Raw genomic sequence first — 12,295 nt, 5'->3', positions numbered from 1 at the left:
GTTGGAGATGGCTTTGTACAATCTCGGGACAAATGACCCCGTACCCCACAATTGTAGCAAGTAGGGATATAACCCTCGAAACCACCTTTCTTCACGCTATTCACACTTTCGGAACCCTTCTTGTTCTTTTTGTTTGAAAAGTTCGAATGACTTGAACCTTCAAACTTTCTCTTAGAGAAAGAGAAATCACTTCTTTTCGGAACCTCCGGTTCGAAACCCCGAGCCAACTCAAACAACTCCTCAAAAGACTTAGCCATCCCCCGACTAATCTTACGTTTCAACTCATCGCTTAAAGTACGATAGAAATCTAGCATCAACATTCGGTCATCACCAACATACTCCGGACAAAAACGAGTCTTTGACAAGAAAGTAGATTTTAGATTAACCAAGTCCATCGAACCTTGTCGCAATTTGCGCAACTCGTCCCGGATTTTATTAAGGTCGGCTTGAGTTCGATATTCATCAAAGAACTCCTTTTTAAACTCTTCCCACGACAAGCTCATACATTGTTCTTCACCATACAATTGAATTTTATCGTCCCACCACAACTTAGCCTCTTCACGCAACATACTAGAACCGTATCTCGTTTTCTTCTCGGGAGGACATTCGGCGGTACGGAAAGCCCCCTCGATGTTGGAGATCCAACACGTACTTTTCAACGGATCCCTCACCTCATTAAACATAGGAGGTTGAGCATCCTTGAAGTTCTTATAATGAAAGTCTCGCCTTCCATGTCCACCATTACCACCACCCCCTTCACCATGAGGATAAATGTTTCTAGCTTCAAATGCCTCTTCGATCGCGACATTCATTCGTTCGTTGATTAACTCGGTTATTTGCTCATCAACCGATTCTTGGACGACCTTTCTGACATCCGTGAGAAATTACGCTTTTTGAAGTTTAAAGATGGCCTCAACCCTAGCCGTGAACTCGGAGTCTTCACTCGTACCTCCGTTATCAGTATCGTGCCCGTTTCTCATCTTCATTCTATAAAATGGAATAGGTTAAACAACGAAACAAACGAGAACGACATACGTACACCACATCGCCCCATCTTGCTCAATACTCTTCATACATTGCTTGTTTAACACGATTTGCACCCGTAACAATGGTAGCTAGTCATTGTTACGCGAGCACGTCGCATTAACTCGCTAGTACAACGTCTATCTCGCTCGATGATCGTAAACACAATACAAAACAATTAACACAAAGTTAGTTCACCTAAGCCTAGGCACTAACCAAACCCGGTCCGACCCGTCTCCTACAAGTCCCGCATAAATCGCACAATAAAGTCTAAGTCTAGGCACCTATCTCAAGTCGCATAAATCCCTTAGACCATGCTCTGATACCACTTGAAACGACCCAACTCGTCTTTACACCCGAAATTTGTTTTTTAATAATAAACCAATAACACGCCATTTTAATTGGTGACATGATGTCGACCGGTTCATAAAAAACGTTTAAACATTCAACAAGTTTAAAGTTTACATAATAGGCACGAAGGCCCTTAATCCAATGTGTTACAAGTTCGACCCTTAAATGATAGTTTTAAACCAAATGACACATGAGCATGGTTTGGGGCTAAACTACCCAAAACAATAGGCCATCTTCCAAAAGCTTCACCTAAGCAACCAACATGGGAATATTTATTACCCGGCAACCCCTTTCCCTTTCTCCATACTTGTACCTAAAAAGTAAACAACGGGAGGGGTAAGCAATACGCTTAGTGAATGCAATAATTATACACATACATATATAATTTACCTACTTGCAATCACTTACACAATTACCGCATACACGCTAGCAACTTAATTAGCATACCATCACAAGTATAACGCTAAATCTCAAATACTCAATCTAGCACAACAAAAGCATATATCCCGAACAATATAAATTATTATAATAATAAGCAACACACAAAACATCGAGTTCAAAACATCCGTTAGTATCCAAGGCTATCCCCGCGAGTGGTATCGTCAACATCGAACTTCAACCCCATCCGCCCCATTTAATGTGGTATCGTCAACATCGAACTTAAAACCCACATATGAGGTATCTTTTACATCGAACTTTAACCCCTCATCAAAATCACTACAATAGTGGTATGGCATCGTCAACATCGAACTTTAACTCCATACATGAGGTATCATCAACACCGAACTTTACACCCTCATCAATAGTAACTCACATGAGGATATGGTATCGTCAACATCAAACTTTAAATCCATACCCCGAAAATAGATAAATCATATACATACGCATATAATTATTCCACTCACCTTCATGCTTAGGTGATGATTATAAAACTCCGCAAGCTTCAAAGCAAAGTACCTAATACATGAAGTACACAATCAACACACAAACTAGTTGGACTAGCCACCAACATTTAACACTTGTACATTTAATGACCCAAAAGCATTAAAGGACCCATTTGCACAAAAACCGCCCATCCAAAGTCAAGACTATCATTAATCACTAAAACTAGTGATTAAAGTCTATAACACCAACTAACATAATTTAGGGTATTTTCATGCCCATCTTGCCCAACTAGGTCAACCATTACCCATTTGACTCATTTTAAATATCAAGACCCATAATTGGGTCAAACTTGAACCCATTTGAATCTTTCACTAACACTCAAGTATGTTAGTGATTTTAACAACATAATTAACTTTTCAAACACCAATTCACGTGACTAAACCCTAGATTACAAACCTTAGGGTTTCCATACATCATGCTTACCCAAATTCACCCATTTAACCCTAAAATGGGTCTTACAAGCTTTAAATGAACAAACCCTAGCTATAAATCAAATTGAACTCAAAACTCGGAGTTAAAACTTACCAACACTATCAAAACGTAGCTAGAGATGTAAGGAACAACTTTAAAACTTGGACTCGGGAAAGATCTGGTCTCTTTCTTCCCCAAAAATGAGCTCTCTCTCTCTAAAACTCTAACTCTCTCTCTAGAATTTAAGTATGTAGGTGAAAGAGTGATTAATGAGTTAAGGATAAGCTTTGGATCAGTTTTTATGGTCTCAAACCGTCCAAAAAGTGAAAAGACTCAAATACCCCTCATTAAAACTCAAAATATCAAGAAAATCATCAAAAACACGTTCCAGACGCAAATTGCGCCTGGTGGCCTCAAACTCAGCCGCCAAAAGGCGCCCATTTGGGTCTTGAACAGACTTTTGAACCCCAGCCAGCCGCAAATTGCACCTCTAATGGTAAAGTTCTAAAACACTAAATCAAAATTTATTTGAGGTCAAAAGATACGTTTTCATACCATGTAACTTAAGTGACGTCCAAGTTTTAACGTTTACAAACCCAACTTCGAATCTAGAAACTTAAACACCACCACAAGCAACATACTACAAAAAAATGGGGTGTTACAATTCGCTTGCTAATATTGTAAGTATTTTCTTAAAACGTTTCAAAATACAAACCCCCCAACCAAACAAACCGATAATTATGAGTCTTCATCAATTCAATTAGAAATTACCGCTTTCTTGGGACGAATCTTAAATGAAAAGCTTACTAATACAAGGACCGAGTCATTGTTTCTCGAAGCTTGTCACCTAGTCGAGTCCATGTTTAATTCAAATATAAATCTAAAAGAAAGCATGTTTGTGCAGGCTTATCATAGAGCGAGCACTCTGACCAATATATGTGATCGTTAGAGAGCATGTAAGATCAAAAGTGCGTATGAACCACCACATATCAAAGTTAATGGATAGTATATCATGAATGTGTGATATAACATGTAGTGAGCAGAAGACTTAGTATATCATGCAAAACTATCATAAAGTACCAACATTACTCTACTAGTTCTACCAATTTCATTCATGTATAGAAGCAAGTAGGTTTAAGCAAGCATGTAGAACCATATAGCATAACATGGTATACATATTGCATATAGCACAATGTGGAAACATAAGTGAGAGTAGCATGCAAAAGCTAATATACATGAGATAAATTTTCAAGCAAATAATCATGCATAACAATCATATTTATAATCTTAGATGCTAGAGCATGTATGAAAGAAAGTAGGTTCAAACAAGCATGTTAAAACACAAGTATAACATAGCATGGCAAGCAAGTAAGAGTAGCACAAGTAATTATATCATGCAACAATATAGATACTATCATAGTAGTTTCAAACAAGCATGCAAAGACACAAGTATGGCATACATATTGCACATATCATAGGCATAGTATGTCAAACACATTGCACATAATATAAGCATAGCATGTTGAATACATATTGTAAGAACACAAGTAAGAGTAACATGTTGAAGCTAATATACGTAATTATGCATAATGATCTAATTTATATATAAGCTTAAAACATGCATGAAGCACATCTTTTCAACATTATGAGCAAACTATTTGAAGCATTTCAAGTAATAGTGATCAATCGGGCCGATATGATAAGTCGAAACATTATCCACATGATTAGTTATCAATTTATCATTGAAAAATCATACACTAAGTTTTAGGTTATTCAAATAAGAGCATATATCTTTGTATACTTAGTGATGAACCTATGTATAGCCTAAACATATAGAGCATGTTAATATTTCACTTATCACGTAGTGATCATGTATACTTAGTGAGATGTGTATGCACTACGTCCTTTTCGATTAATGTGAATGGAAATCTCCATGGGATTTTCAAGGGTAAGCGGGGCCTTCGGCAGGGTGATCCGCTTTCTCCTTACTTATTTACTTTGGTTATGGAGGCTCTTACGTTAATGTTGCAACGAAAAGTGAGGAATTCTAATACGTTTAGGTTTCACCCTAAATGTGAAAAACAAGAAGTCATTAATTTATGTTTAGCTGATGATCTGTTTCTATTTTCGCATGCTAGCAAAGATTCAGTTAATGTGATTTTTGAGGCTCTTAAGGAATTTAAAAATTGTTCAGGTCTCGTTCCTAGTATTTTGAAGAGCACGGGTTTTTCCGCTAACGTCTCTGATATGACGAAGGATCAAATTCTTTCAGTTATGATGTTTGAGGAGGGCTGCCTTCCTATTCGATACCTAAGTGTTCCTTTAGTATCGTCTAGTCTATTGTTTCGTGATTGTAAAGTGCTTGTTGAAAGAGTAAAAACGCGCACTGAAGACTGGAAAAATAAATTTATATCTTTTGTAGGTCGCCTTCAACTTATAAACTCCGTTCTTTCCTCAATGCATATCTACTGGTCCTCAGTATTTATGCTTCCGGATACCATTATTAAAGAGATTGAAAAGCTAATGAGGGGTTTCCTCTGGTGTCAGGGAGCGATGAAAAAATATAAAGTTAAGGTTAAATGGTTTAAAGTTTGCTTGCCTAAGAACGAAGGAGGTTTAGGAAGCCTTAAACTTTGGAATGTTGTGTTGATGACAAGTCATATTTGGAAGCTTTTCTCAAATAAGAAATCTTTATGGGTGAGATGGATACACTCTTATCGCTTAGCTGGTCGTAGCTTCTGGGATGTTATGGGATTCGCTGATCAAAGTTGGGTGTGGAAAAAACTGCTTCGCATCAGAGATTTAATTCGTCCCTATCTATTTCATCAAATTGGAAATGGGCAAAACACCTCACTATGGTTTGACAATTGGTGTGTGCAGGGGCCTCTTTCGAACACCATCAATAGGCGCCAGATCCACCAAGCTGCTCTTGACCCATGTGCTTCAGTTTTTGATGTTATTCAGGATGGCACCTGGGCTTGGCCATCAACATGGTACACACAATTTCCTGTTTTGCGATCAAGTCAGGTTCTAATTCTTGCTAATAGTGATGATGTTGTGATAAGGAAGAATGTTATAGGTGATTTGAAGGACTTCTCCGTGAGTCGTGTGTGGGACGTTATTCGGTATGCTGATGCTAAAGTAAATTGGTATAAGATAGTGTGATACTCGCAAGCTATACCAAGACATGTTTATTATGTGGCTTTTAATTGGTGAGCATTTGAAAACTCAAGATAAATTGCGTTCTTGGGAAATTAATCCAACAAATAGCATGGTGTGTTCTCTTTGTAATGCTCAACCTGATTCTCATGACCATCTCATTTTGAGGTGTGCCCCTAGAAAGATCTGTGTCTTAGGCTTGGTCGTCGCAATAAGACGGAAGGGTTCCCTTGAAGGAAGGGCCCCTTAAAGCGTTGGAAGAAGAAGTTTACGCTAGAATATTACATAAGAAAAATGGTGTTATATGCTCGTTCTCAGCTCAAGTATGGAACAAAGCGGTGCAACATTGCTTGCTAGATTGGCCGAGTAACTGATGGTGTGACCTACGTGATGCTCTGATGCCTAGTGCTGGTAGAAATCGGGTTCAGATTGTTGTCTCAAAATTAGTTTTGGCTGCTTTTGTGTATTTCGTATGGCATGAAAGGAATTTCAGAATGATTAAGAAACAAAAGAGGACGATAGATCAAATGTATGAAGCTATATATTCTACAGTTATATTAAAGATGCTATCATTGAAGTTTAAGAACTCTCCTCGAGTAAGGACTATGAAGAGCAATTGGAAGATCCCTTAATATTTTTATCAGTTGGTAGGAGATTTGAAGGCTTCGGCCAAGTTTTTTTTTTATTTTGGTGTTGCCTACTTGGTTCGCTTTGGTGCTGCTAAACTCTTGCAATATATGATCTTCATTGTAATCATTATTTTATTATTCTAAATAATATTTGTCGGGTTAACTTTTTACATTAAAAAAAAAAAGTTATTGTCGTAAAAAAGAAAAAGTAAAAAAGGTGTAAATCTGAATTTTATTCAACCGCTTATACTGGTCACGTGGCACACTTCCTGACGGCGTGTAATACGTACTCCACGGTTAGTAAAAAAAATTTGAATTCAAAACAAAACCCTAAAACCCCTCTCCTTTCATATCTCTTTTTCTAAGCCTCTACTGAAACACATATCCTAATTTTAATCAATGGCGAAAAAGAAATCAAATACACAATCGGAAAACAACAACAACAAATCGATCAATGATGCTGCTTCTGAAAAACTAGACAGTTTGAAATCACTCAACGCAATGTTGCTCAAGGAAACCGTGGAGCGTCGTCAACAGGTAGATTCACTTACTAGTATTAATGAATCTCTTGAATCTGCGCTGAAATTGTGTAAATCCGATAACGCTTCGTTGCAAATTGATATGAATTTGTTGAATGAACGAGCGGTAAAGCTGGATATTGAAAAAGGATTGGCTTCCAAGGTTTATGCAGATCAGGTGAGTGAAATGAAGGACAAAATTGACGGTTTGGAGAGAGATATGAGTCGAATTTTGGAGGTGAAAAATGAGAAGGAGTTAGAGATTGGGCGTTTGAATGATAGGTTGAGTTTACTTGAAGGTGAGATTAGTGAAGAGAAGTTTATTTTGTCTAGGGTTTGTGAGGAGAGAGATGAAATTAGGGCACAGATTGATGATCGGATTCGATGTGAGAATGAATTGAGGTTTAAACTGGCTGAAGTGGAGAAGAGGGAGACAGTGAGTTTGGAGAAATTGAGAAAAATTAAGGGTGATTATGATGATTTAGTCAAGGGGAAAATGGATATTGAGAGGAAAATGGAGGCTGTTGTTGGAGAGAAGGGCTTGATTGAGAAGAGGTTGAATGTATCGAATGGATTGATTGAGAAATTGAGAAGGAATATCGATGAGATAGCTAAAGAGAATGTGAACATAGAAGACGAGAGAAAACTGCAAGTGAAGAAGAAAAATGAGCTGCAAAAGTTGGTTGATTTTTTTTTTTTTTTTTTTTTTTTTTTTTGAAAAGCAAGATAATTTTATTGACAAGGAAATGATACAACGAGGATTACAACATGAGTAACACTAATTTGAGCGAAACTCGATGACCTATACTAGATATAAAGTAAGAGACTAACAAGATGTAGAATACCCTGATTTCGGAGCAGTATTAACAAACTTAACATCAATCACCATTACCCTCATCATCTACTAATACATAAAAAGGATTGTTTGTTTCAATTCTATCTTTGGAATATGTCTTATTATTATCTTCACCATCAATGCCCTTCCCTTTATCTCTTTTCCTGCAAAAGTTGGTTGATGAGCTCAAAGGATTGGTGAATAAGCTTCAGAAAGGGGAAGCACAATTGCTTAAGAAAGTTGCTGATTTGGAGAAGAATGGTGTGGTGAGTTCGGAAAAGGAGGTCAAATTGAGAGCAGAATATGATATCCTGATGAAAGAAAAAGAAGAGATTGAGGGAGATTTGGGGCGGTTGACTGAAGAAAAGACTTTGATTACAAATTATTTGAATGATGCTTTGAAGAGTTTAAGACAACAGAACCTTACAATCGATCAGTTGGTCAAAGAGAAAACTAATATTAATGATGCCAAGAGTCAAGGTGAAATTAACATTGTTAAGCTCCAAGAACAGTTGGAAGAGCTCAAGAACACAATTGCAACACTTGAAAAGGCGAGCACTGTTGAAGGCGGTAAAATAAAGCAACTAGAGTCTGAACTGAGCCGCTGCAAAGCAGCTTTGGATCAAACAACAAATGAAAGAAACAACGTGCAAGCAAATCTTGATGGTGAAAAGCTCAAAGGGAAAAGTTTGAGTGAAAAGATTTCAGAATTGGAGAAGGGTGCTGAAGAAATGTCAAAGAAATTAACCAAGATGCAAAAAGTTGCTGATAAAGCTGTTGCGGAAAAGAAAGAGTTGGAAAAGGCTCGATCAGGGTTAGCAAATGAGATTCTTGTGGTTAAAAAGTCACTTGCCAAAACACAAAAAGAATTTGATGATACAAAAGGTAAGCTAAAACTTTCTGAAGCTAACACGAGTCAGATCTTGAAACTGTTGAAGAAAACTGCTTTGATTTGTAACTCAAAGGAAGATGGTAAGATGGGTAATGGTCAAGAAACTGAATTTGGGCAAGATATAAAATATCACGTGAAAGAAGTTGAAGCAATCAAGAAAGCGTTCAAGGATAAGGAGATTGCAATGGATGAAATGAAGAAGCAAGTTGAATTACTTAAAGTTTGTGTGGCAAAAGCTGACAAGGCGAAGAGCTTTTGGACAATGGTGTCATCTGCAACCACTCTTTTAGCTGCTGTTTCTTTAGCATGTGTTGCTCGAACAGGCAACTGATCTAATTTGATGGGGAATTATGCTAATTCTAACAGGTTTACATCCTTTTAGAATGTTGTTCGCATACTTGAATTTTAACTTAATTTGTTTGCTAAAATCTGAGTTCTTGATTATTACGCTAATAATAGAGGCTGGGATCATTTTATATGATCATGGTTTACTGAATTGTACTAATTCCAACAATATTGGGATTAATTTTGGCTTAATCGAATCCTTTTATGAGTCGTTTATGTTTAGCTAGACACTATTGATAGTTCGAAAAAACTGAAAACATAACTGACGCAATAGCCAAAATTCCCTCTCTTTGGAGCATTTTTCTAACATTGTAATGTTGAGATGTTTATCACAGTGCTTCTTAAATTCTCAAATAGGCCGCATATCATTTTTTTTAAACCCGATTCGAAGTTGACATCCTTGACTCAGAAATTGTGTATGGGACACCAACTGTGTAGAATCATCATGCTTTGTGTAGAATCATCATGCTTTGTTTATTACGTTGTTTATTACGTATTCAGTTTTCTAACATCCAATTGGGAGACGTTCATGGTTCAATCTTCTGTAGAATCATCATGGTTTGTTTTGTCTAATGACACTATGTTACATTGTTACTAAGTTATGCAATTCATGGTTAAACATTCAGTATGTCTCTAGTAGGCTTCAGTGTATGTGGGATCGGTAGTGGGCAACTGGGAATCATGGATGGGGATTGGTATCCTGTTGCCAGATACTATAGTCTGTACACTTAACCTGAATGCTTATTTCGCTGTCTAATAATAGTGGGTACCTAACTCTTTTAACGAATATGATTGTAACCAAAAAAAAAAAAAAAATCTGAATGGCTAACAATCAAAAAGACATTTCATCATAGGGCGCGATAAGAAAATCGTGTTATTATGGAGTCTACATATATGCCATAATGTGGACCTATGATGATGTAAAGCCTGTTCTTCATATTAGAAATCACATGTCGCTATGATGATGTAAAGACCAGTAGCTGCAAAGAACGCATTTAATCGTTTCAATTTCAAGACTGATCCTTTATCCTTGAAAATCTATCCAAAGCCAATCTTCATACAAATATATTCATATTTCGCTTGAAACGAATCAACGTGCCTTCTCATGTAGATGACTGAAAATAAATCATCATCCGATACCAACCATTGCCACGAATCTGGCCTCTACAAAAAATGAATGTAACATTTGAAATGGGTGCATTGAAATATATCTAAAATTGCTCTCTTGGGTGAGAATAATATCAACGAACTAACAAGTCAAATTATTATGAAATCTGAACCCTACATGTGGGTAAGATTTTTAAGACGATGTTTTGAAGTTTTGGTTTCACACGACGAGTCAAACCTTGTTCTTTTGTTTAACTAAAGTACATTTTTAAGGAGTCATTTTATGTGTGTATGAGGTGTTCAACCATTCTGACATTCATAACGCGGTTAAACCCATTTACACATACACATTGAAGATAAAAATAAAGAAATTATTTAATTGGCCGGTTCTTAGTATAGAATTTTAGAAGCTGTATGAATATAGTAGAGGGAAAGACCCTAGGGCTCAGAAACATAAAAATAAAAACCATCAACATACTACCATGTAAATGGTATATATCAATAACAGTACATCTTAAAACAGAGTAAACATGCATCCAATAAATCTAATGTTCAGAATTATACAATACAAGTCACATTACAAGAAAGGCGAATGTAACTTGTCCCCTATTTTTTACTCTCGGGAGCGTTCTGGTGTCCATCTTGTGACAATACGCTCTTCAACGCTATAATCATCTATACAATTAAGCAAAGGAGAAATCACACTTTTTCCATTTCTGCTAACAAGAAGAATCAACAATGTCTTAGCAACACCACCACAAAGTCGAAGCGTGCATTGATAATCGGACCAAACTCTAAACCGATCATTACCATTCTCATTCCCTTCAGAAAACACCAAGACACCATATTCGGAGTGAACAAGCGAAGGATGATGACGATATGCAACAAAGTCAACACCAAATTGACACCCTGACCTCACGACCCAATTCTTGACCCGTAGATGAGAATACGCTTTGAAAAAATCAGGGAAAGATGCTTTATTACAAGTCATGTGCTCCCATAACTCGTTATCAGTTTTTATCGTATGATCACCGCCAACTATCTTTATACATTTCAAAGAATAACATAGATAAAAGGCTTCCTCCAATGTTAGCTGAAACCATTGCTTATCTTTATCTACTGTGATAATCGGTCGACCAAAACAGGTTTGATTCATAAGATCAGTTTGTTCGGGATTACATGCAAGTAAAACGCTACAACCTGAGAGTATTCCTTCACAGTTAGATCTGATTAGTGAAGACTGAAGATCTGAAATAGACTTTGAAATGGGATTTGCAAGTGCTGTTGCTTCCGACCCTTTCCCTTTCCATCTTGGTGCCATTACAACCTTTAAAAACAAGTTCAAAAGTGTAAGCGATAATATAAAGTTAACTTATTCATATATATATATGCAATTGATTTTGAAAAAATATACACAAGCAACAAAAGACAATTCAAGTAAAGGCTTATATGGCTCTAGTGCTAAACAAGCACACTCCCGTTTCGCAAAATAAAAAGAAACATATACACGACGTACAGTGACATTAGACACGCAGTTAACATTATACATATTCATATACATATCAAGTTGAGTCGGGACGAAAGGTGGGATGGTCGATAACAAACATATGGGTGAGGAAGGGGCAGACCTAGCATGGTGCAACCGGTGTCGGCCACCCGCGATGACCACAAACATTTTAAAAGTATTCATATGTTAAATTTTCGTTTTCTTAAGCTATTATGTTGTGTATTACTAAATTCTAACGTTTTGCCCCCACCGAAAAAATTCCTAGATCTGTAACTTGGATCAGGTCACTTAGGCTAGGTTAGGTTCAAAAACTGTTAAACTTTTCCTTAATTTCAAATGTACCACTAAGTTATTTAGCAGTAACATAATGGAATCACATATATCAACCTACTTCCAAGCACATATTTTTTGTAAGTTCAAACATACAGCCAGTGGCGAACCCAGAAATTTTTTTCACCGGGGGCGAATTTTTTTTTTTTTTTAAATGTGGGAATTTTTTTTTTTTTGGGCAAAATATGGAGGTTTTGGGGCAAAATAGAGTTTTTTAAGCAAAATTTGAAGATTATTGGGCAA

The 12,295-nt window shown here is 36.8% G+C and overlaps 3 protein-coding genes across 3 annotated transcripts; 2 read left to right on the top strand and 1 right to left on the bottom strand.

Moving 5' to 3' along the window:
• Positions 1-6,917: 6,917 nt before the first annotated feature.
• On the top strand, positions 6,918-7,812 carry LOC139849399 (uncharacterized). Its single transcript, XM_071839055.1, has 2 exons — positions 6,918-7,688; positions 7,759-7,812. The coding sequence occupies exons 1-2, from the start codon at positions 6,918-6,920 to the stop codon at positions 7,810-7,812; spliced, it is 825 nt and encodes a 274-aa protein (XP_071695156.1).
• Positions 7,813-8,011: 199 nt separating this feature from the next.
• On the top strand, positions 8,012-9,094 carry LOC139849398 (uncharacterized). Its single transcript, XM_071839054.1, has one exon. The coding sequence runs from the start codon at positions 8,012-8,014 to the stop codon at positions 9,092-9,094; it is 1,083 nt and encodes a 360-aa protein (XP_071695155.1).
• Positions 9,095-10,828: 1,734 nt separating this feature from the next.
• LOC139850511 (tRNA-splicing endonuclease subunit Sen2-1-like) lies at positions 10,829-11,539 on the bottom strand. The gene has a single exon (XM_071840082.1). The coding sequence runs from the start codon at positions 11,534-11,536 to the stop codon at positions 10,829-10,831; it is 708 nt and encodes a 235-aa protein (XP_071696183.1). The 5' UTR covers positions 11,537-11,539.
• Between the last annotated feature and the right edge of the window lie 756 nt (positions 11,540-12,295).

Source organism: Rutidosis leptorrhynchoides, chromosome 5 (genome assembly GCF_046630445.1).
Source record: "Rutidosis leptorrhynchoides isolate AG116_Rl617_1_P2 chromosome 5, CSIRO_AGI_Rlap_v1, whole genome shotgun sequence".
In the NCBI taxonomy this organism is placed as follows: Eukaryota; Viridiplantae; Streptophyta; class Magnoliopsida; order Asterales; family Asteraceae; genus Rutidosis; species Rutidosis leptorrhynchoides.
Note: the sequence above shows the minus strand (reverse complement) of the source record. Positions and strands in the feature narration are given on the sequence as shown.

Coding starts and splice junctions, on each gene's coding strand:
- LOC139849399 (XM_071839055.1), top strand. CDS start 6,918: ATGGCGAAAAAGAAATCAAATACACAATCGGAAAACAACAACAACAAA. Junction 7,689..7,758: donor AAGACGAGAGAAAACTGCAA/GTGAAGAAGAAA, acceptor TTTTTTGAAAAG/CAAGATAATTTTATTGACAA.
- LOC139849398 (XM_071839054.1), top strand. CDS start 8,012: ATGCCCTTCCCTTTATCTCTTTTCCTGCAAAAGTTGGTTGATGAGCTC.
- LOC139850511 (XM_071840082.1), bottom strand. CDS start 11,536: ATGGCACCAAGATGGAAAGGGAAAGGGTCGGAAGCAACAGCACTTGCA.